Here is a 26,623-nt window from a genome sequence, read left to right as displayed (position 1 = left end):
CTGTTTGTTGCTTTATAAACCATAAAAACTTAATGGAAACAAAAAATGCTGTAAACTTTGTGGGACCAGATACATACCAAAGTATTCCGACAAGTTGGTTGTGTGCAATTTTATCTTTAAAAACAAAAAAATTCATTTTTTAATCTTTAATGATTGATTTTTAGGCAATAAAAAACATATTGTCTTTTCCTTGGTTACAGTACTTCAATAGTGAAAATCTTCTCCAAATTCTCCACACAGTTTGTGAAAGGGTTTAGAGCAATGGTTCCCAACCTTTTCTTGATCCACACCCCTCAAGAAATTTCCCTTAAACTTTGCACACCCCAAAATTTCTGAATTTACATTTAAATACATGGTTAGATAGAATAAATCTATTCAGTTATGTATTTAATGGTCAGTTAATAACAATGCTTAACCCTGAAATGAAAGTAAGTCTGCTTTCCCAACTGCAATGATATGCAGAAGTTCAAGTGTAATGTTAACAAACATCTTTCTACTCTTCTCCCTTCATAATGACCCCGCTAATTAAGTCCCTAATAGTAGCCCCCTGCTTCAAAGTGGCACTGTGCCTTGTTTGGGGTGAAAATTGAATTTAAAAAAAAAAGAAAAAAAAAAAGGTACATTGCAAAAGCAAACAAAAACACAAAAGCGTAGCAATAGCCTATTTTCAATCTAAACTTTTCCCGCACTCCCTGAAATATTGTCTCGCACCCCCAGAAGATGCAAGCACACCAGGTTAGGAACTCTGGTTTAGAGAGAAAAAACATTTCCCTTTCCTTTTTCCAAAATGTCACGCTTGTTTGGAATAGCAATTTTCCTAGGACTTTCATGCTTAAATTTAAAATAGCAACTTTTTGGGTCTGTCGCGCTTAAGTTTGAAATAGCAACTTTTTCAGACTGTCACACTTAAGTTTGATATAACAACTTTTTGGACTGTCACACTCAAGTTTGAAATAGCAACTTTATCGGATTGTCACGCTTAAGTTTAAAATAGTAATTTTCTGTCTTTCATGCTCAAGTTTTAAATAGTCTTCACATCCATCTCTTATACTTATGTTTTGAATAACATTTTTGCTGATTTGCTATGCTTAAGTTTGAAATTTAATTTTTGTCAGTAAAATCTGATTGAAATCTTGGCTAAAAATCATTAAGGAATTTCTATTAATTCATCTGAATTTTATAATTTTTCATCCACATAATTGCTATTTTACCAGATATTTAATATTTCTGTTTATTTCTAGGTATTCCTGATGCAGAAACCATCATTAAAAACCGCGAGAGGGATTTTCCACGTTCCTCGTTATTTTTGTTCTTCAGAGGAAGGGTTCACACACTAAAGGTGAGAATTTAACATTTAAGGTGTTTTTTTTAACTTAATTTATTATTATCATTATTTAAGTGTATTCATGTAGCCATAGTTAGCATTTTTTAATATGTGAATATTAAGATTGCTTGATTGGTCTACTAGATACAACTATACATTATCAACCAGCTACACAAGTTTAAAACATCATTGGACCTCTTCTCAGTAATCATTTATGTTCAAATACTAGGTAGAAAAAACTAGCCTAGAGTTTAGTGTGTGTAAAACATGAATAAACATAGTGAAATTTTCGTCAATGTCAAATTATTTTGATAAAATTTAGATGTAAACAAGATTAGTTTTTATAAATGTGTAACAGAACTACTACTACTGGGTTAGCATCAGTAGCAGCCATATGCAAATGAGCAAGTTGGTTGCACGATGTGACGCCCCACCAGAGATAAAAAGGACACACATGTTCAGAGAAGCACATATTCAAGACGTAAAGAATTTGAGACATGTCCGAAACATGAGAGGGTGGGAAAGGATGTGACGGAGACATGAGAGGGCAGGAAAAGACGCGTCCGAGATATGAGAGGGCAGGAAAGGACGTGTCTGGAACATGAGAGGGCGGGAAAGGACGTGTCCGAGACATGAGAGGGCGGGAAAGGACGTGTCTGAGACATGAGAGGGCGGGAAAGAACGTGTCCGAGACATGAGAGGGCGGGAAAGAACGTGTCCGAGACATGAGAGGGCGGGGAAGGACGTGTTTGAGACACTAGGGTTCAGAGAAGTGAGATTTGAGACATGTTTGAGACGCCCGCTTGGCGTCAGAGCAGAGACGAAAAGTTACACATGGCTGGAAAAGGAAAAATGAATTGTTTAAAGATTTTAAAAAAAATGTGTTGTTAGAAATATCAGGTATAAAGGTTTTTGTTAAAAAAAAAAAAGAAAGTGATTCAAGTTTTTTTTTCCTTTTTTTTTTGTTCCTTGTGATGGAGTCTATAAGTGTTTGGGATCAAGTATGGCACTGTTAAAAAAAGGTCTACAGCATTACGAGTGTACAATTCTTTATCTGGTGTCATTAATAGCTTTTTTCCAGGTTACTTCAAGCTAGGTTACTGTTTTCGATAGTGGATAGTTTATTTTTTAATCTTAGTATTTTTTAAACTGAATGCACATAATATGGTGTATCTTTATGCATTTAAAACAATCCCTTCTTAAAAGGGCAACACATCAACATGGTGGACTTTAAATAGTTTGAAATTATTTTAGTGAATGAAATGTTTGTCCAGTTATCAAATTGTGTTTCTATCCGTTTTTCTGATGGTCTAAATTTGAATTGTCTTTTTTTAATTGATTTATTATTAAAATAAAAATATAATTGATCTCAACTGTACTATGAATCATATTAAAAAAATTGAATGTGTTAACTGTTGAAATGAATTTTATAATTTTGCATTTTTGTGACATTTTTGCTCATTTTAAAGAGGTAATGTGATTTTACTCAATGTTTAGAGTTACTTTGTAGAGTGGAATAATTATGGAAGTTGCTATTCGTCTTAAGTTATGTGAGTGTAATTGACTCACATGTGAAGTTTTTAATGAGTTTAGTTGTCATATTTCCGTCCATTTTCCAAAATAAAATAACTTTTTTGAGCAATTGTACATTTGAACCCAAAAATCACTTTCCACATGACAAGACCTATCAAAAGAAAAATGGTGGACATAAAATAAAATGGAAGACAAATTGCAAAAACTTGAGATTCTCTCTTGAATCAACACCACCGCCGCCATGCTTGTCTGTTAGCGGCTTAACAGCGGAGGAGCTCAACACTTTGCTTTCATTTACGGATATATTTCTAGATGCTGAGCGTATTTGAGTGAGTCCTGATTCAGCTGCGAAGCATTTATGGAAGAGTTTGGTTTGCTTTTATTCTCCTGCTATCATTGTGTTGGTTGCTTTCTAAAATCGAACCTTGTACGTCTTCTTCATGGTGATGGAACAAAATGATTGGATGGAATGACCATCTTCAGTTTTAAAGAGAAAACCTGTGCTAATTAAATACTTATGGGAAGTTGCTGTTCATCTTTCACTCAAATAATGTGAACATCACATCCACAGATGCGGTTTGCATTCATTTTCTTGTCATCTTAGTGTTGATTACTTTCCAAGAAATGCAATAATAAAGAATATCGTGGAAAGAGGTCTAGATTTTTTTCGCAAATTATAAATCTGTGATAATGGAAAGCTGTTGCCAAATTGGGTTAACATTTTTCCCCTTTTACAGGGTGGGAGAGTTGTTGATTTGAGATGCTATCTGTGGAGACGTAAGTACTTATTTAGAATTAAATTTATTTTAAAAAACTAAATTGCAGAAAAATCTCAATGTATGTACCTATCACGGAATGAAGATGTCATATTCCAAAAATCCTGTAAATTAGTCAAGTAGTTATTGTTTTATGCAGAAACTTTTTTTTTTTTTTTCAATTTTTAGTGATTTTGATAGTAAGTTGTATCCATTACAAGGTTGATTTTTGTCAATAGTTCAAATTGAGTTGTCTCCACCTTATTTATAAACATGCTGAATCAAAATCCTACATCTCACTGTGTTATAAAATTTGATTTTCTTAGTTAAACTACTTCATTAATTTACATAATTTTTGGAACATGACATCTTTGGTCTGTGACGGGTACATACATCATAATGTTTTTTAAAGAATTTCTGTATTTTTGTTTTGAAAATAGGTTTAATTCTAAGTAAGCACTGAGTCATATTTTAGACGAGCAATTTGGTCAAGTTTGCAATTGAACTCAAATCTGTTGCTTAAAATGTAAATAAAAAAAAATCCTTTTATGGACGGATTTATTTTTTTACTCTGATAGCAGTGTATACTTCTGGAGTTGTTGGCCGTCAATCAATTGTGTTCTTTTGAATGATTGGTGATATTGGAGCCCCAGTCAAAGCATGAACTTTGCAAAAGAGTCTAATGGCTCTAGCGATGATGCACAGTTATGCATTCATCTTTCTTCCCCTCTCATCTATTCTATCTTTAAGAAATTATTTTCTTGATTGTTTTAATGCAATAATTTAAAATTATTGTTTTAATGCAATAATTTAAAATTTACAAAAAAAAATAGGTGAAGATTTTTACTTTGCTTTTGCTTTTAAACTTGTAATCTTAAAAAAAAAAAAAAATGACAGAACTCCCCTTCACTAATGCCGCAATTCACAGCAACAACTCTTAACTCTGTTTTCTATCAAAAACTAAACTTGCTGTTCGACCCAATTTGTCCTTCTTAAAGCAGCTATTCTCCTAATATCTGTATAATTATAAAACTGGACTGTGCGCCTTTGCTTGAATCTTGTCTTCAACGATTGGGTGATTCCATCTTTAAAAAAAGGGATGACAGGTGAATTTATATATGTAGTCATCGACATACAGTACTGTTTCGTTGTATCACAACTCATCAGTGCCGTTAGACTAGCACTTCTCTCAAGCTGAGAATTGAACCTAGAACCATCACGTTGTGAGTCGGCAGTTCTACCCATTGACCCATGGGAGCGGTGCCCACAAATAACCTCCACAAATGTCTATTTAAAAAAAAATATTCGTTCACCACTTTTATAGTGCTCAAACCGCTTGTTTACAAACAAACAGCGAGCCTTGCATTTTTCAACCAATCAAGTAGTGGGTGGGATTTTATATATATATATATATATATATATATATATATATGGGTATGGCTCAGAGGCTAAGGAATGAGGATGGAGAGTTGTATGTTTTGGTTTCAATTCTAGTTGGTGGCACCCAAGTCATATACATAATTCTTTAGTTTTGATCTCATCACTACATATTAAATACAGTATAATAAACAATAGAGAATTGTCTCTATAATAATTACATAATCTGTATGAATTAAAATATATTTAAGCGTATCTTATGACCGGACAATGCGGAATGTCCTGCTAATTATAAATAAATGGCACATATATAAAAACAATTCATCTACAAACCTAAGATTTTTAAAAAAATTTTTTATAAAGGAGTCACTACTTATCAAGGGCCGAAGGCTACTCGAGGATAAGGATTAATGAGTTTACAGTAGTCGATGGGACAATATCGTAGTAATCGTAGTAGTGGAAACTTGGTAAATTGGATTACTAGATTACTTAAGATGACGGCTCATCAAAAACTTGTTTACGTTGGGTTTGAAGATGACCATATTGTAGTCAGCTAGAAAGCAGGGAAACAGAAGAGAGTTCCTCAGGCATGCAGTTCTAAGAAAGAAGCTTTGTTCATGGAATTTATGTTTAGGTTTAGGCACAGATAAAGAGTATGGAAAATTATTGATAGTGGTTTCAGATAGATGAGTGTTTTTCATGAAAGTTTAGCAAGAGGGGACCATAGATTGACAGGCCTGCAACATCTCTTCTGTGGGAAAGAGGTTGCAGGGAAGAGAAAACGGCGTCCTCCCACTAGACTACAAAGTCTATTTTGAACTCTGTCAAGACAGACTAAGGTGTTTCTAGCAGTTCTTGCCCAGATGTGGCAACAGTACTCCATCTTTGGACGTACCTGGCTTTTATACAGGTAGAAAATTGCATCAGCAGAGAGATATCTACTGTAGCGGTAGAATGATCTCACTATTTTCCGAGTGACTTTGGCTACAGATTTGATGTATGCGTTCCATTTCAGATCAGGAGCCCAGAAGTGTCAAAACATGGAGCCTCCCCAAGATTAGAGCCATTCATTTCAATTGATGCCAGATGAGGATCAGAGCGTTGATGATGTAAAGATAGAAACTTGGTTTTAGATACATTAAAAGTAACCAGCTACCTATTTCCTCATTGTACCATGTGCTCAAGATCAGGGGAGAGAGAATCAGAGAGAACGATCATTTACGGCCTTTGATATGTTGCTATAGATGGTAGTTTCATCAGCATAAATATCTACGAATGATCTTAGGGTGTGATTTGGAAGATCCTGGATGTAGACCAGGAAGAGAGTTGAACCTAGAATAGACCCCTGAGGGATTCCAGCATTAATACTATGAGCTTCTGATTTTTACTTTTTTCTTTCATTGATGCTGTTTGTGTGATTAGTTTCTTCTACTGCAGAACTTTCTTTGGTCCTTCTAGTTGAAATAACCTCTTAAAAATTCTCTCTTTCAAGTGTATTTCTTATTTTATTTTTATTTTCAGAGGGAAAATGAATATTCCCTGTTACTTTACAGACAAGCCTTGACCGTTGCTGCTGGTCAACGAGAAATTGAACTCATGTGTCTCTATGAAATTGGTAAGTATATACACTTCTGAAAAAGCTACCACACCTTTGGGGATTAGAGCTAAAAAAAAAAAAAAGAATTCGCCATATTTTTACACGCATGCTGCCAATACATTTTATTTAGTATTGTCAAATATTTTCGAAGATTGTGTCTCTGTGTGCATAGGAATATTTTTATAGACTAATTGACCATTGACCCTACAAGTGTGTTAAGTTGTTTTTGAACATTTGGAATAATTTAGTCCACCTCTTCACATATCAACTTCTACAAATGTATTTCTACTCTGTTAAAAAGAACAACAATACGCTGATATATATATATATATATATATATTTTTTAACACAGTGATCACCACTTATCAAGGCCCGGAAGCCACTCAGGGATAAGGGTTATTGCAAGTACATTACGTTAGTGTGGAGATTTGATGAAGTGTTTACTTAAGGGGGCAGTTCATTAAGAATTTGTTAACGTTGGACTTGAAGACATCCAAGTTGTAGTCCAGTGGGAAGCAGGCAGATGGAACAGAGTTCCACAGGCGTGCAGTTCTAAGAAAGAAGCTTTGTTCATGGAATTCGCGTTTTGATTTAGGCACAGATATAGAGTGGGGGAAATTTTTCACAATGGATTCAGCTAGACTGGTATTTTTCGTGAAAGATTGGCGAGGGGGGACCAGAGATTGGAGTTCAGATGAGCACCTGCCATGGAAATAACGATAAAACAAGGATAGGCTCGCAACGTCTCTTCTGTGGGAGAGAGGTTGCAGGGTAGAGAAAAGGGCATCCCCCACTAAGCCACGAAGTCTATTTTGTACTCTGTCAAGGCAGGATAGGCTGTTTTTAGCAGCTCCTGCCCAGATATGGCAGCAGTATTCCATCCTTGGACGTACTTGGCTTTTATATAGATAGAGAATTGCATCAGTAGTGAGATATCTTCTGGAGCGGTAGAAGGATCCCACCATCTTTCCAGCGACATTGGCAACAGACTTGATGTAAGTGTTCCATTTCAGATCAGGAGTAAAGGTCAAACCCAGAAGCTTGTCCAAACACGGGGCCTCACCCAGACGAGAGCCATCCATCACAATTGATGCCAGATGGGGATCAGAGCGTTGATGATGTAAGGATAGGAGTTTGGTTTTGGATGCATTAAAGGTAACCAGCCACATCTTCCCCCACTGAACCATGCGCTCGAGATCAGAGGAGAGAGAATCAGAGAGAACTTTGTCATTTACAGCCTGTGATGTGTTGCCGTAGATGGCCGTGTCATCAGCATAGATGTCAACGAATGATTTAAGTATGTGTTTAGGGAGGTCATTGATGTAGATCAGGAAGAGAGTTGGGCCCAAGATTGACCCCTGAGGGACTCCAGCATTTATATTGCAGGCCTCCGATTTTTTTCCATCTACCACTACTCTTATGAGCCTATCGGAGAGAAATGATTTAATGATTGAGAAAACATTTCCAGTTATACCGTAGTTGGAAATCTTGTGAAGTAATATATATGATTTTCAGAATGTGAGAGATTGTATATAATAAATTCCACAGCCAAACAACGTCATAGCCCACAAGAGCCATGACAGTCAAAGCACCGGAAGTCCAAGACTCAAGTTTCGCCCTCATTTGGGCTCATCAGTTAGACACATCAAAACTCAGGATTTGAAACCCGAGCCTCTTGCATGCAAGGCAAGCACTCTACCAACTGAGCAAATGCCCTGCACACAAGAATTTCTATTAACCAACACAGATCAAGCAAACCGCGCCAAAATCCGACTGTGAAATGAACCTACTTCGTCTCAACAAGGGACGCGGTCATCCAACCAGCTAATAACCCCAAGCCGATGTCTCACAAGTAGGAGTTTTAACTCGAAAGGACGATGCCATCCAGCAATGTTAACCAAGCGAGCAACTTATAAGATTTTCAGAATGTGAGAGATTGTATATAATAAATTCCACAGCCAAACAATGTCGTAGCCCACAAGAGCCATGACAGTCAAAGAACCGGAAGTCCAAGACTCGAATTTCGCCCTCATTTGGGCTTATCAGTTAGACACATCTGAACTCAGGATTCGAAACCTGAGCCTCTTGCATGCAAGGCAAGCACTCTACCAACTGAGCAAGGCGTTTGCTCAGTTGGTAGAGTTCGGATGTGTCTAACTGATGAGCCCAAATGAGGGCGAAACTCGAGTCTTGGACTTCCGGTTCTTTAACAGTCATGGCTCTTGTGGGCTGCGACGTTGTTTGGCTGTGGAATTTATTATATATATATAAGTACTAGCAGGACCCGTTTCTCAGCGTTGCCTGAGGAGATGTAAAAGAATGGTTAGTAAGAAAAATATTATGGAATATTATTTTTGAATTGCTAAATACCTGTGATTTCTTGAGTAGTTATTTATCAGATCATGTAATTTTCTAAAAAAAATAATTCAAAGTTATCAGCAAAATTGTTCTGATGAAACACATAAAAGCATATGAAAATGAAGTAATAAAGCAGTGGAGTAATTAGATAATGATGCAATGGAGCAATGAAGTAATAGAGCAATGTAGAAATGGGGCAATGGCGTAATTGAGTATGGAGCAATGGAGTAATGAAGTAATGGAGTAATGAAATAATGAAGCAGTGGAGTAATGAAATAATGAAGCAATGGAGTTATAGAGCAATGAAGCAATGAAGTAATGAAGTTATAGAGCAATGAAGTAATGAAGTTATAGAGCAATGAAGTAATGAAGTTATAGAGCAATGAAGTAATGAAGTTATAGAGCAATGAAGTAATGAAGTTATAGAGCAATGAAGTAATGAAGTTATAGAGCAATGAAGTAATGAAGTTATAGAGCAATGAAGTAATGAAGTTATAGAGCAATGAAGTAATGAAGTTATAGAGCAATGAAGTAATGAAGTTATAGAGCAATGAAGTAATGTAGTAATAAAGCAATGGAGTTATGAAGCATTTAAACAATGAAGTAATGAAGCATTTAAGCAATGAAGTAATGAAGCATTTAAGCAATGAAGTAATGAAGCATTTAAGCAATGAAGTAATGAAGCATTTAAGCAATGAAGTAATGAAGCAATGAAGAAATTAAAAATATGTAAGAAAATTCTCCTTAAACTGCCCTAAAATTATCATTAATTAAGTCTTCAGATTAAAATAATAATGATAATCCGCTATTATTGTAGTAGAATTTGCTTTTTGAGAATGTGTTCTGGAATAATAGATTTGAACTGCATATAAATAAGAAGTGACATAATTTTAATGAATTTATGTAAGCGAATGTGTTTATGGAATGTAAGAATGGCTTTCTTGTTTGTATAAAACTCTTGGATACACAATATTTAATGTTGTACCTTTTGGTGCGAGTATATGTAAACATTGTGTGTGTGTGTGTGTGGGGGGGTCTACCAGTGAACATTCTATATAAAACTGCCCATGACTAAAGCAAGGTGAAGCTAAGTTGAGACCAATCACTGGCAAGAATTGATTACAGTCATGGCAAAATAATTTCAATGGAACATGAAGCCTTTTAAAATAAATTGCAAAATCTGATGGAATAATGAGTATTTTGGGAAAGAATGTCGGTTCCTCCTTAGCCACATGTTAATATGACAACTTCTTTCTCCTAAGGTTGCATGCGTTTAACAGACAGTTTTGTTATATGCAGCAGTTATGTGGCATCAAGAATCCGGAGTAACATAAGTTGGCATCCCTCGTTCAGCTCGAATTAATGACAGGTGTCATGTCATTCTTAGCAGCTAGAATTACTCATTAAAATCACCACCGATTGGATCTCTATTAAGATGGATTGTTTTGAAGAAACGTTGATGAAACGATCCCCTCCCTCCCCATACAAAGCAATAAAATTGTTGATACTTATACAACAAAGCTACCTTAATGTGTACTTTCATCTAAAAATAAAATAAACATAATTGTAAAGTAGTTATAGATAGAAATGTTCCTGTAAAGACTTGTAAGAAACAAAGAAGGGAAACTATCAAACGCTGAAAAACTGAGTGTATTTTATTTTATTGGAAACTAGCCTGGGTGCCTGGCATTGCCCAGGTGTTTGGAGGTGTTTGTGAGCAAAAAAAAAAAAAAGTGGTAGTAGGCAGGCAGACCTGTACTACGAAGGAGGAAAAGAACATGAAAAAAAAACGTGACATCTTTGCTGTTGCATCCATTGCCAAACAGGAAGTGATGAAGGTTTAAATTAAGGCTAGTCAATTGAAAATAGTGGCGAAAAAAGTGACCCCTCCCTGTAGAAAAGTGCTCAGTTGAGGGTGAACGAATTAATGTTTTTAGCCAATTTTTCGATATTTGTCGTCTGAAGGGTCAAGCTTCAAAACAATACCGATCTCGTGAAAATGCGTCGCCTCTGTCAAAAGTTTTAGGCATACATACATACATTTAAACAGACAGGTGCGATTTATATTATAGGTGAGTATAAAATCTATATATATAAAAGCCAAACGTCTGTGTGTATGTATGTATGTTTGTTTGTAACGCTAAAACTTTTGAAAGACGGAACCAAACTTGACAAATTTGGTATCATATCGAAGCCCCATCACCCGGATGACAAATATCGAAATATCACGTCAAACGGACCACTAGAAGTTGGTCAACTGATCAGTTATCTTCGAGGGGGGCCCCCAAAAAACCTGTCATTATCTATATATATAAAAGACAAATGTTTGTTTGTAACGCTAAAACTTGAGATGAAAGATTCCTCTCCCCTAAAAATAAAACATATGTTCAATATCTGCTTTTGTTTTTTCATTGTTTATACGGTCCCGAGCAACGCCGGGTAGCCCTGCTAGTCATTTATAAATGTTAAAATTATTGGACAAACTGAGCAACCTAACAGATTTGATATTGGATTATTACTCTCTGGCATGCAGAAATTAAACACCTTCAAATTGATACAATTAGTTCAGTTCCTGATATTGTTAAATAATAATTTTCAATTAGTTTGAACCAAACAAAATCGAAAGTTTAAGTGTATAAATTACCCCCTCCCTCCCCCAACATGTAGAATAATTTCAAATTATGATTGAATTAGTTCAGTTTCTGATTTGATTAAATGAGAGTAATAAATTGTATAATTACAAATTGTAATGTATTGTTGAAAGTGAAAACAAACAAAACTTTTGGTCCTTTCATGTAACTGATCAAGATAACAGCTACGAAAATGTAAATATTATACCCGCCGCCTTCCCCTCGGAATAAATAGAAAAATTTATAATTATGATAGAAATAGTGGTTCTGATGTACTTGTCTCCCTGTTTCTACTGTCATTTGTTCTCGCTCATGTGCCCCGATTCTTAATTCGGAGCAGTGGGCTGATGTCAGTGATTTTTTTTTTCTACCAAAACGGATATAAACAAAGTGTGTTGTAAATTTAACCTATTTCATACAAATATAAATTATTGCACAGTAAAAACTATTAAATTAACCGACATATATAATTTTTGCTTACTTGAATACTAAATAAAAAAAATTTAATCTAGCGAATGTGTTAGAAAAACAAATAGTGTAAAAGTTAAATGTTATAGTTGGTTAACATACTTCCTAACTTCCGGTATGTCTGCTACCAAAAGTGGTAACAAGGCAAATCAGTTCCTTCACTTTTATTGTTTTTCAGTATTTCTATTGTGAAGTGATTCATTGAAATAAAATATAAGAAAAGGACATTATTTAAAAATATACAATAAAAATTAACAAAATTATATACAAATAAAAATAAAAATCTTTATTTGCACTTTTAATAAAAAATGTGTTATAGTAGCTAATGTACTTCCCAGTTTTCTGCAGAGTGCTACTGGGAGTGGTGACAAGACAAATCAGTTCCTCCACTTTTCTTGTTCTTCAGTATTTTTATTGGGAAGTGATTTATTGAAATAAAATATAAGGAAAGGACATTATTAAAAGATATACAATGAAAGTGTTCGAAGTTTTGTATAATAATTCTTCCATCACTGTTTTGGTGATGCATAGTTCCATGGTTGGCATTGCTTCATAAACTAAATAGTTCATTATTTAAAAAGATTTTTAAACATGTTTTCAATAATTCTTAAAAAAAATAAAACTAATTTCAATAATTCTTAATTAAAATAAGACCAAAAAAACTTTTCAATGATTATTAAATAAAAAAAGAACGATCAGAAAAATTTGATAAAAAAACAAAAAAAAAAAAGTACATGCACTGGTGAGAGAAAAAAAGCGAAGGAACTGATTTGCCTTGTCACCGTTTCTGGTATCGGACACATCAGAAATTAAGATGTACGTTAGGTGACTATTACCAATTAAATTTAATTTGAAAGCACTATGAAGGAATATCGTTTTAACAAAAATATCAATGTTCATCATTTTTGCTATATTTGAATTATTTAATCAAGTAAAACTTCCATGTCCATGAGAATATGCAAATTTTCCGGATTAACGTTTCTAATTTTTTAGATGAGGATTGGTTATTTGTGTTGTTTGGATTCATCGGACTACTGTTCTCATCTTGAGTGTGATTTTCACAACGACTGAAAAATACAATTGCGAATTACTTAGGACCTCTGTCCAGTCATGGCTGATGGAACAAGAGCATGCTACCCCCATGAAGTAAATAAAGGGTTCCGTTCGAAATTCTGTCCAAATTCACAAGTTTAACAGAAACATTCCAGAGTTTGACAAGATACACCTGAAGAAGGTCGGAGATTACATTGACCAAAATATTGTGCAAATCACACTCAAGATGAGAACAGTAGTCCAATAAATCCAAATAATACGAATTGCCAGATTAACTTTTTAAATTTAGTAAGCAAGTGAAAAAATGGAATTTTTACTTGAATTTTGAGAAATAAAAAAAATCATTCTTGTTTAATTTAATTGGTTTTTACTGTGCAATACTTTATATCAGTATGAAGTAGGTTTAACTAAAAAAAAACATTGTGTCTAGTTTTGAAAAAAAATAAAAAAAATAAAATAAAAACGTTCACTGATGCTGACCCATCAGTAACTAAAAAATTTTTTTATGCTATTGGTTCAAAATTTATAATTCAAGTTCATTGATGCAGGTCCACTGCTACGAATTCGGGCCCCCATCCAAGAAAAGAAGCAGAAGGAAGACTTCAAATGATGTAAAGCAAAAAGTATATGATTATGTCTGCAATGAATAGTGTATTGATAAATTTGACCAAATCTTAAAACGCAGAAGGTCTTGAAAAGCAAGTGCAAGAATTCTAAAACATAAACAATAAGCATTTCCAGATTGATTCAGAAATCTTTTATTTCATTGTTTATGAGAATGTGCACATAAACTGAAGGAAGGAAGGAAATGTAAAAGAAAAGAAAAATTGAAGTAAAAAAAAAAAAAACCCGGATTTTCATGTGACAGTATCAGAGGAATCCATTCCGTACTTTCACCAAACAGAATAAACAGAACTTCGAAAATGTGACATTGATTCATGTTCATTCACACAATTCTGAGGCAGCATATTCAGAACTACAGAACACAATATGAAAGGAGATTGCTGGTACAACTCTGAACAAACACTGGTGTGATTATGCGAAATGTGAAACCAGTTTGAAGTCGTACTGAATCAAAATATGTAAAGATTGTAAATGTATCTTTTATTTATTTATTTTTTTCATTTTATTGTCATATAAATGGAAAATATGATTTTCTTTCACATAAATGGAAAATATGATTTTCTTTCACATAAATGGAAAATATGATTTTCTTTCACATAAATGGAAAATATGATTTTCTTTCACATAAATGGAAAATATGATTTTCTTTCACATAAATGGAAAATATGATTTTTTGATTATCTGTATTTATGTCTAAGAATTTTAATTTCTTTTTTTCTTTCAATTAGGTTGGTGCAACCTCATGAAACTCAGATGGATTGAATGCTTACAAGCATTTCAAAGGTTTGTACAATCTTTTTTTTTTTTTTTTTTTAATCACATCCAGACATCATAATTTCTTTTAAATAGAAGTTTTAAAAATCACCCTCCACAATTTGAATGACTGAAAGATATTTGATATGGGAGAGAAAACAACCGTCATATTTTCACAGTGAAACTAATAAAAAACAGAAAAGATATTAATTACAATTCTCTTTGTGTTGGAATAGAAAGAATGGAAGGAAAGCTATTAAATCAGAATTTCTATATGCGAGTGGGAATACCAACACTCCATGTGGAAGAGGAAGATAGCATATGATAATTAGAAGGAAAAAAAGGAAGATTATATTGAGAGAAGTTGTTGAGGTAGATATATTAATTCCAATAAGAGAGGGGAGAGATAAATTGCCAATAAAAGCAAGAGTTTACCAGACTTGAATCACTAACTAAACGTCACCTTGAGGAACTTAGTAGAAACATTAAAGTGAAATAAACATTAAAAAGGAACATTAAATTGAAAACAAAGTATAACCAACTGTGAACATATGGAAAGAAGTTTTCAAATATTTACAAATATGTAAGGCAAGCAATTACATGCAAGTCTCTACAGATTTCCACATCTATGAAGGTCTTCAAACTCTTGCAAATTTTTGGTAATTATTAGGAATTGCACTTTTATGGATGTATGTGGAGCTAGGTCATCCTACTAGCATAGGACAAACTAGATCCTGATGCCAACTGTGATCCTGAAGATCTGAGGAAGTTGATAGAAGACAGGGAAGTCTGGAGAGAGAGAATCACATTGGTCCGGGCAAGGAGCTCGACCAGATAGATAGGACTTTTATCAAAAAGCAAAAATGGACAAACATGCACCTATTTGTCACGGAATGAAGATGTTATATTTCAGAAATTATGAAAATTGATAAAGTATTTTTTTTTTTTTTAATTTAAGAAAATCAAATTTTACGATTTTTAGCAGTAATGTATTATTAGGAACCATTGATAAGACCTAGAAAAAAAAAAAGAAATAGCTGAATAGTTATCCGCCCCTTTGGGTTGTCTGCTCTTGATTTCAATCAAATATGACGGTTGTTTTTTCTCCCATTCATAAAATTTGATTTTAAAAAAAAACAAAAAAACCTACTTGATCAAATTACGTAATTTTTGGAATATGCCATCTTTGTTTCATGATGGGTACGTACATCTTTTAATTTTCCCTATGAGTGCAATTCTAAATAAGCACCAACTTTTCTGGATGAAAAAGATTACTGCCTGTATTAAGGATTGAACCTTCAACCTCCAAACGACTGTTGATTAGACTGATTGTTAACCACTTTAAATCATTAGGCTATATGTCCATATAGTTAAAGATAAACACGAAGAAAGAGCTTATATGGACTGAAACGTGAATACAGGGTAGAACGATAAGTGTTGCCCTAAAGAAAACAACACTACAGCTTTATTAAAAAAAATTTTATTAAAAAATCCATTCACGTAACTTGATTATGTAGTAGAGCTGACATCTATTCAATGTAGCTGCTTTCAGCCTCAGTCACCACCTCGATATGGCGTGAAAAAACTGATATGGCTTGGTCACATACTACACCACTTTCAAGAAACACCAGCATGTATGGTACTGGATCACTTTGTGAAGCTGGTAAAGAGTACAATACAATCAAAAACAACCAGGTTTGAAACAATTATACTTGTGTAAATTGATGATCTTTGAATCCAACACATTTCTGCTGAAAACATTATGTAGTCACGTGTCATGTCGAAATTTGTATAAATTTAAAAAATTACAAAACAACGATCCCGTAGAAGATGAGCTAGATCTATTTTTTAACAAAAAAAATCATCCACAATTATGTTCCATTTAAAAATGGCGGACCATTAATTTAAATCAAGGGTGATAAGTCAGTTTGTCATACTAAATTCGTCGTACTAGTGTTCCTCATTAAAACATAACCGGTAAGTACGTAATATTTTCATGTGAAATTGTCTGGTTTAAAAGATCACTAATCTATACAAACACAATGGTTTCGAACTTGGTTATTTTAGGTCTTTTTGTCTTCTTTACTAAAGCCAGCAATGTACACTAGCACTATAATCATTACAAAAGAAATAATTTCTCATCAATTCCTCTCAACATTCTTAAAAACGTGTATTTCAACAGATAAATCTGGAATGAAATTGTTTAATTAAATCGAATTTACATTCAAACAAAAGAAGTTCTTTTTTTTTTTTTTTAATTTTCTTCCTTTGAAGATTGTAACGTTGGGTATGGGGAAGCCAAACCAGCTGCCAACACTGCCCTGCTTTTTATTGAAACCAACCGGGAGCTCTTTTTAGTATCCTCGTTGTTCTCTTAAGTGCAATTGTCTGGATCTCTTTTGCACTTGGTTCACCACGAATATTAGTTAGGTAGGACTTCAGGTTCTTCTTCATAAGCCCTGTGGCACCTATAATAACTGGTATGATTGATATCTGCCTAAGATTAAAGTTTCTTTTCATATCATACATGAGACCTTGGTATTTGGTCTGTTTCTCCCTTTCAGCTCTGTTCAGACCTCCATCATTAGGGACACTTACTTCAACCAACATTGCAACTCTCTCTGACTTATTCCATATAATTGTCGGGTTTCACAGTAGCATTTTCAAGGTAGGTGGCTGTACTGAGATGCCCTGTGATTGGCCTGATGGATATGAACCACAGACTATGGAATCAGCTATGCTTAGTTCAGATTCAATCCATTATGTCCAATTTCATTCTGATACCATTATGCAAGATATGACGTAAATCCAATCCCACTTCTATGAATAAAAGATAACTTGTCTTCAACTAAACGTATATAATTATGTGTTGACAATAAAAAACAACTTGTCTTCAACTCGTCATCATATCGTATGAATCCAAAGATTGAATTGTTGGTATTGGTTTCCCTGATAATTTTCTAGTCAAAATTCTTTCTAGAAAGACATTGCATGCTTACAGGAGGGACTACAAGAAGTTTGCCAACATTCTCAGTGAAAGTGATTTTTGTGGAATGAACTGGATTCGAACTTGGAACACTCAGGTCGTCAGTTAGTGTCATTGAACCACTTGACCATCGTTAGCTCCCTGTTTTCAACTAAAAGTATACAATTAAATGTTGACAATAAGTGTAATGTTTTGGTATTAGTCACTGCAAAATCGTAGATTTACTGCAAAATAGACAAATCAAATGGTAACAATAAAAATATATGGAAGAGAAAGAGAAAAAGCTGTAAATTATGTTTTTCCAATCGAAACTTGTGATGTAAGAAAAAAATATTTTCCTTTATTTTTAAATTTAATTTTTTAATTTTCAATCATATGATGAACAATAAAAATATTTTAAGTGATGGGGAAATAATTAAATTAATTAAAATGTAATTCCTTTATTTACTGATTGAACAGTTTATAATGGGGTTTCTCTTTGTGGAGTTTTAAGTAAAAACTATTAATATAGTAAAAAACTTAATGCGAAAAAAATGTTATCAAGATAGATAAAAACGGATAATGAGGAAATTAATATCTCAGAACGTATTGGGTGATTTTTTTTTTTTTTTTTAATATCAATCTGTATTCTGATATGTGTGCTTTTGTTATTTTTATGGGCAATGTATGTAATGTAATCCTCCCTCTCTCTGTCACTTTCAACCCCCCTCCCCCTCATTCAGTCTTTTTCCTAGGTCTTGTTTACTCTTTCTCTTTCTTTCATTTCTCTTTCACTCATTTATTTAATTAAGATATGTATGATTGATTTATCTGAGCCGTTCAATGAGGGAAGGGCTCTTTCGTTTTAGGAACATCACCCTAACAACAATCCCAATTTTATAACTATTAATTTGAATGTCATTATTCCATACTACTATGACTGTAAGAGTTTTTTCAAAAATGTAATATCTCCATATTGAGGTGCGTATATAACATGATTGAAGCATTTCAAAGCATGGATGACCCGTGCTGTGTTTGATGGTATTGTTGTAGTTGGTTTATTGACACCTGCATTGCTTCACTCAGTATGTGAATTAAAAAGCGAACACATGAAGAGTGCAACATAGTTTAATTTGGTAACTTATACACAGTAAAGTAACTTGAATATCCCAGAAATTTCAATCGGACTGCAAGAACCTTAAAGATTAGGCATGGTCTGATCAACTCAAGTCATTGCATTCTTAGGTGGTGCTCCAAAACGCAGAAATCAAATTATCAAGCTAGCTTGACCTCCCACAATCTAGTATGGTTCATCATCTTCATAACTTTAGCAAAACATCAGGAACTGCTGAATCGTGTCAAAATGCTTTGAAACTTTTTTATTTGCCTCATATTATTGGTCCTCCGATTTATCGGAGAGGGACCTATGTTTTCAGTGGCGTCCGTCCGTTAGTCCAGACGATTACCAGATAACTGTCCATTAGTTTTTCCTGAAATTTTGACACAAATTGTATTTCATACTGTGCACAGTAAAAACATTTTTTTGCAAAAATTTCCATTATATCCTCAGGGGCTCAAAAGAGGTAAAAAATGTCCCAAAATGGCCAAAAATTACACATTTTGCCCCATTATTTTTGATCCATCCATTAGATTTTTCTGAAACTTGGCCAAAATGTGGAGCCCATTGTTCTTAATATAAATCCAGTATGGGTGACCCTAGCAAAATTCTGGTTTGCGTCTCCGGGGATTTTCAGTTCTAAAAATGGCCCTTTTTGTGGCTCTTTTCATATTCCTCAACAAAAACTTGATATGTCTAACTATATAGTGGTTTTTCACGGTGGTCAACTCAAATATACATGTTAAGGCCTGAAACTGAACCATTATCCATTTACACTGAGATTCGGCATCCCCAGGGGCTCAAAAGAGGTCAAAAATGCTCCAAAATGGCCAAAAATTACACTTTTTGCCTCATAGCATTTGATCTATCCATTAGATTTTTCTGAAACTTGGCCAATATGTGGAGGCCATTGTTCTTAATATAAAATTTTTAATATAAATTCAGTATGGGTGACCCTAGCAAAATTCTGGTTCACATCCCTCTGGGACTTTTAAGGCTAAAAAAACATGCTTTTTTGGAGCTTTTTCATATTACTCAAAAACCTGATACGTGTGTCTATATATGATGCTGAATTCAAATATACATGTCTTAAGATGTGAAACTGCACTGTTTATCCATTTTCACTAGGATTCAGCATTCCCAGGAGCTCAAAAGGGGTCACAAATGCCCCAGAATTGCAAAAAATAACACTTTTTATCCCATAACTTTTGCTCCATTTATTAGATTTTTCTGAAACTTGGTGAAAATGTGAAGGCAACGTTGGCCCTTCACATTTCTCACATTCATTTCTTCACTATTTTTTGTGGCGTCATCTCACATGCAGCACCAGAGGGGGACCATACAAGATTCTGTGAAATTTGCTGCAAAGAAAGTAGTCTCCTTCTGTTGCATAGGGGACATTCATTTTGGAAAGCGCCGGAGGACATGTATATAACAATGATGAGAGAGAGAGAGAGAGAGAAAAGACGTTTATACGTGTTACAGTTCTGTGGATTCTTATAACATATACTAGCGATGAGAGAGATAGGGGATGCACATTCTTGGGAGAGTTACATAATAACGATGAGGAAGACCAAGTTCATATTAAGAGATAGGATGGGGACATTCATATTGATGAGGGGAAGTGTTTCTTCTTTACACATATAGCAAAGACACAGGAGGGAACAGTCATTATTTATGATGGAGAGAGACATTACTTAGGATGGGGTTATACAAAATTCATATTAAGGATGTTTCACGCATTACCTTTTGCTGTTGAATGATGACATGACACAGTTTTACAAAAACATGATGATAACTTTATTATCAGATCAACCAGTTTAATGATGATGACGTCAAGGAATTCAAAGTCGTACTACATGATTAAAGGTTCTCCCTTCGCTTCTAAAGGGACCCTCCTCTGATCATGTCAGCTCTATCCGACTGACTCTGCTGATTGTTCGATCCGGACTCGACTGCCTCTGATCTTTGACTCTTAGCTCCTATATTGAGAATTCATTTTTGCTATGACATCAGATGTGTGGTCTCAAAACGTGATCGACTCACGTGGCTAAAACATACATTTCCAAAACACACTTCTGCAACAAAGAATTCTCACTAACCTATTTTTCAACCTAAGTTATTTTTCAATGTTTTTAAATTGTATCGTTCATTATTTTTTTTAGCTGACCTTTTTAATTCACTTTCCATAAAAAAATGCACAATTAAATTCTTTTTACAATACAAACATATCTAAACTATTTTATATGAAATTTAACAATGCGAAATTCTAACATTCCATTTTCTGAACATTGCTTACAAAGTTCGAATCTCGGTCTATCCTAATCTCATTTTCCACTTATCTAAAGTTCTTCTTACTTACAGGAAAAGGGGACAGCCCTTTTTCCTGTAACACTTTTACTAGGCTAGAAAATGTCTCAGACATACCAGTATCTTATATCACTACAAAGCCACCATTCACCAATTCATGGAGAATTATTGCCTAATCTGGAATGGTACATCAACCATTAGTCTCTCTCTCTCTCTGACAGAGTGCAAAAAAAGTCTAACCTAATTGTTTTCACATTGTCTACCAAGCTCCAGCCTCTGTCACATCACGGCAATGTTGCATCCCTGTGCTTATTTTACAAGTGCTTAAATGGAATGTGCTCCAATAAACTTGCATCCTTTTCAATGTAACTACCCTCGACTTTAGTGGTTCTTAGATGCTGGAAACCTTCTTACTCTAATAGCTTCTTTCTTAGGATCGCTTGTCTTTGGAATTCTCTCCCTGTTTCTCCAACCATACCAACAAGCAGAGATTTGAATGCAGTGTGAACAAAAGTTTTGCTGAACAACTCACCACTTAGGATGACCCTCATTAGATCTCTGGTAATATATCTTATTTAGAGGTGAGTAATAAAAAGCAGTAATATGGCAGTGGTAGGGGGCTAAAACTGAGAAAGTCTTTTGAAAATGCCCCCTCCCCCTTCTACACATACCCAAATCGAATATTATAAAATGTAAAAAAACAAAACAAAATAATAAAGATAATAAAAAAATTTTTCATGGAAATCGCTCCACACAAGGCATGAAGCCACTTGATGTAACAAGCTAAAAATTGAAAACCTACTACTTCAAGGTCAAAAATTTGAGAACGATAAAATTGTATAGATTCTGACCCAGAAAACAGCAATCCTTCCCTCTTTGTCAGAAATATTGCTCATGGAATGTGAGGACTAAAGGACAAAATAAGGCAAGTGAGAAGCTGTTATAAGGTAGGAGCAGAGAGCTATAGTGTTTCTCATTCAATCCCTGAAACGTTGGCTTTTCCTGTTCGTAATTATAATACTACTAATAATTACTGCAACTATATAACTCGTGTTTTTAAAGTCTTATTCTGAAGTACATTTATTATGACCTGAATTAGATTTATTTACATCTATTCGCAGACTGTGAAGAAAGCTGAATGAATTCGATATAATGAATTTGCCAAGAATTGGATCCATATCCAAATACTTAAATGCCCGTTTTATTGATTTGGCCATGAAAACCGAACCAGCTGGTCCAGATCAAATAAATCACAATGTTTTTTTTTTTTTTTTTTTTTTTCTCTTTTCTTTTCGGTCTTTGCTGATATATGATTGGTTTCGTATTTATTGGTAATATCTGTAGTCAAACTATTCTCACCTACGTGAATACTACGTAAGGTGTGTATTAAGCTGCAAGAGAAATGAGGAGTTTTTTTCTAAGGATTAAGTTTCATTAAGTTTGTTGTTTTATTGCATACCGACTTTAATTAAAACCGAAGTACAATATTTATTGTAAACAATAGGTTTGTTTGATTAATGGAATATCAACCCTTTTTAAAAAAAATTATTTAAGCTGAGACAATATGCATTGTAAATGATTAATTGCTTACGTTTACGTTTGTCCGATTTGCTGCATTTCAACCCATTTCAGCGGTTTGTTTACTAAAAAAGACCCAGGAATATGTGTCAGATCTAAGAGATCCATTTCTGATCTGAAAAAAGGACTATATTTTTTTCCGATAAAATTAATAGTCACTTTATGATGGCATAAATGATATTAAAAAAAACAAAAAACAGGCGGCAGTAGGAGAGGGGATTTTGCAACAATGTGACAATATCAGGAAGCCCTGCAATGCTTTGGACAAGTTATAAAGATTGCCTATGTACTTAGAGCACTAAAGCCCAGGTATAAATGCCGTTCAATCTGAGAAAGGAATTACTACTACCATTACTATTTGTTTTTTTTAACTGCCAAAGGATGTAGCATGGCCATCTTCGTCAACAATTTTCAAACCACTGTTGTAATCTATGTTCCTATTTACAATGCCTCCCCACGGGACAGAGTTAGACACCAGGATCGTTTTTTAACATGGAGAAAAAGGAGCAAAAATTAAAAATTGTCTCAGTCGTGAAAGACTTCTCCTCCACTGATAGAGAACAAAAAATTGAAGTGCAGCATCTGAAGAACAGATACTACACTGTGATCTCTTCCCAAAAGCTGCTGTAGTCTATGTTCAATGAGGATCTCATAGTTGAGTGTCTTGTTGATATTGTGAGTTCCCTGTATTGCTTTATGATCTAATTTCAAACTCATACAAGAAAATTACTCGCATTTACTGTCTGTATATCATCTATTTAATGACCTAAATTTACGACATCAATGTAACATTTTAAAGTAAATCTAATAATAGCTGTAACATTTTAAAGTAAATCTAATAATAGTTTTAACATTTTAAATTAAATCTAATAATAGTTTTAACATTTTAAAGTAAATCTAATAATAGTTGTGACATTTTAAAGTAAATCTAATAATAGTTGTGACATTTTAATGTAAATGTAATAATAGTTGTGACATTTTAATGTAAATCTAATAATAGTTGTAACATTTTAAAGTAAATCTAATAATAGTTGTAACATTTTAAAGTAAATCTAATAATAGTTGTAACATTTTAAAGTAAATCTAATAATAGTTGTAACATTTTAAAGTAAATCTAATAATAGTTGTAACATTTTAAAGTAAATCTAATAATAGTTGTGACATTTTAAAGTAAATCTAATAATAGTTGTGACATTTTAAAGTAAATCTAATAATAGTTGTAACATTTTAAAGTAAATCTAATAATAGTTGTGACATTTTAAAGTAAATCTAATAATAGTTGTGACATTTTAAAGTAAATCTAATAATAGTTGTGACATTTTAAAGTAAATCTAATAATAGTTGTAACATTTTAAAGTAAATCTAATAATAGTTGTGACATTTTAAAGTAAATCTAATAATAGTTGTGACATTTTAAAGTAAATCTAATAATAGTTGTGACATTTTAAAGTAAATCTAATAATAGTTGTGACATTTTAAAGTAAATCTAATAATAGTTGTGACATTTTAAAGGTAAATCTAATAATAGTTGTGACATTTTAAAGGTAAATCTAATAATAGTTGTGACATTTTAAAGTAAACCTAATAATAGTTGTGACATTTTAAAGTAAATCTAATAATAGTTGTGATACGATGGATTGCAACACCATCCCCCTAACAGTTGGGACTGCTGGGAAATGTTAAGTTAGGAAATAGCAGACAATACAAAAATGGTAAAGAAGTAGATAAACAAATGACAATAAAGAGTTCAACAAATCCGTTGAACTCCTTAGATGAAATGACACCATGACAATTTGTTGTGAGTTGCTTGGTGGCCGGATAATAATGGAGAGAGAGTGAGGTGAGAAAAAAGCAGATGTAGCCAGTTCTGAGTATCACCTGAGAGTAACTGAGAAAAAGAGTGGACATTTAAAAAAAATTTTTAATTACATTTTCATCCCAAACAAGGCACATTACCACTTTGATGTAGGGGACTACTATCAGGGACATAAGCTACATGGGTACTATGTAGGGAGTTGGGCAGCAAGATATCTATTCACATTACACTTGAACTTCTGCATGTCAGTACAGTTGGGGAAGCAGGGACTCGGAAGGGAGTTGGTAGTAGTCAGTTAATGATGGAGAAGACCCAAGAAGGTATAATATTAGAATAAATGGACGCAGTGTAGAATAATGATTTCTGGTCAAAAGTAGATGTATTTAGGAGATGGAGCAGCTGAGGAACATGTTAGATTGAATTGTTTAAGGAGATTGAATAGATCGGGTCGAACAGATGAGATGAACAGATGACTTAGATGATGTTGAGCAGATGACAATGATGATTTCAGTTAGGTCCTAGCTGAAATCATGGACTTGCGAGATGGGAGGCTTCAAATGTGGGATCTAATGGTGCACACATGCACACACTTATACAATGGATTTATCCACACAGAAATGAATGGCAAAGAAACAAAGACTGTTGGACATTTATAACTGAAAGTTGGTAGACAAGTCAGAGATAGATTGAAGTTTACTTGTACGAGATGTGGAAAGGATTGTGAATTTTATTTAACGATTTCCATATGAGGCACTTTTTTTTTTTTTTTTTTTTTTTTTTAAAGATCTGTACAATGTCCTGACTCTGACTTCCTGATGCCAACTCAACATCATTGGTTTTATCTTTGTCTATTATTTATTATTCACTGTTATGTTCTTCTCTGATGAGAATACATAAAAGAAAATTCACAGAAACACTAATGACTGCCATGTTTTGTTTTTAAAACTTTATAAACAGTTCTTTTGTAATTCTGTTTTCTCTTCAGACTTCGTGAGGAATCAAAATGGTCCAAGTGTTATTATTCCTATCTTTTGGCTGGTAAGTTCATATTTTCTCTTTATCCATTTTGAAAGACGATGGATATTCCCTAAAATGATGTCTTTGCTCTGAAGAATTTCTCCAGACTTTTTGAATAGGGGCCATATTGCTACATTTTTTAGAGCTATGTGGGCCAAAATAAATAAAATGACTTGGATGTGTTTTACACTGTTTTGCCTCATTAGCTTTGATTTTTAGTGAAAATGGTTCTCCCAAACCTCATTCTTTTAATCATTTTCTGAACAAAAATAACACCTGACACTATTTTCACACCTTTCCATTAAAAAAACAATCCAGAATATTTTTGTTTTTCATAAGAGCTTCACGTGCAGACTTTGGCGGGCCATAGTTTGGAGACCCAAGAACTGTACTTATTCTTGAAACAAGAATAAGTTCAAGATAACTTGAAACAATGCTGGGATATGGAAAGGGGTTTAGTGTTATTTTGGAGTTTTTATTTTTCCAGACTAAATTCCTTATAAAAATGCTTGTCTAGTCTACCCTATTATTTTAGCCATGGGTTCATACCTTTCCCTAAGTATATCAAAGAAAGTGATTTTGTAGCCACTTATATTTTTATTTCCACTTCACCTATTATTCCCAAATTGACTTGATTTAGTAGCATTCACTCAGAATAGGTTGAAGTGACTCCTCTCATAGAACACACGGCATCATGGATGAATGCAAACTATGCACGACGGTCTGTAGTGACCAAGATAGTTATGAGTAGATAACTTGAGGACTAGCGGCAAACACTGTGGACTGAAGGTAGATTTTGATATCGGCATTGATGGTGTGTAACCACATCTTTAGCTGGCTTTCTGGTTGTTTTCACCAATCTTGGAGTGATTCTGAAGCTATTGCCGCAATAGTTAAAAAAAAAAAAAAAAAAATTGAGTATCCATCTAAGTATCGATCAGACTCGACATTATTTAATTTTGATGACATTTTACATTGACACACGTTAAATTATTAACTAACTAAATAAAATAAACAATGTAAATTTTCAGAAAACCTTTTTTATTTTGTGTATATGTTTTATTAAACTGCATGCAACATGTGTGTAGTCAACAAGTATCAACCTATATACATGCTTATTTTTTTTTAATCTTTGGTAAATACTAGTGATGGGACAATTCTAATATTTTTTCTGATTCTGATACAATTACCGATTCCGATTCTTCATAAATCTCTGAATATTTTACTATAAAGTTATAATTTTTCCCGATTACCGTAAAAACATCTGTTAAATGTGCATATATTTTCTCAAACATGCTTGTGACGGGTGATTTTATCAGTTTAAAATAAATAATTTATTATTTTATTA

At 33.6% G+C, this 26,623-nt stretch overlaps 1 protein-coding gene across 2 annotated transcripts in view; it reads left to right on the top strand.

Annotated features, from left to right (window-relative positions):
* The window catches only part of LOC145243927 (tetratricopeptide repeat protein 39C-like), a 227,330-nt gene that overhangs the window by 178,086 nt on the left and 22,621 nt on the right, over window positions 1-26,623 (top strand). For both annotated transcript variants that reach the window (XM_080107048.1, XM_080107049.1), the window contains exons 5-8: window positions 1,242-1,339; window positions 6,511-6,604; window positions 14,448-14,502; window positions 25,244-25,296. In XM_080107048.1, coding sequence (XP_079963174.1) covers window positions 1,242-1,339; window positions 6,511-6,604; window positions 14,448-14,502; window positions 25,244-25,296 — 300 coding nt within the window. The remainder of the gene's footprint in view (window positions 1-1,241; window positions 1,340-6,510; window positions 6,605-14,447; window positions 14,503-25,243; window positions 25,297-26,623) is intronic.

The sequence above is a fragment of the Euprymna scolopes genome, chromosome 22, assembly GCF_053919585.1.
Source record: "Euprymna scolopes isolate OS-2025 chromosome 22, ASM5391958v1, whole genome shotgun sequence".
NCBI classification, from domain to species: domain Eukaryota; kingdom Metazoa; phylum Mollusca; class Cephalopoda; order Sepiida; family Sepiolidae; genus Euprymna; species Euprymna scolopes.
This window is presented reverse-complemented; position numbering and strand designations above follow the sequence as displayed.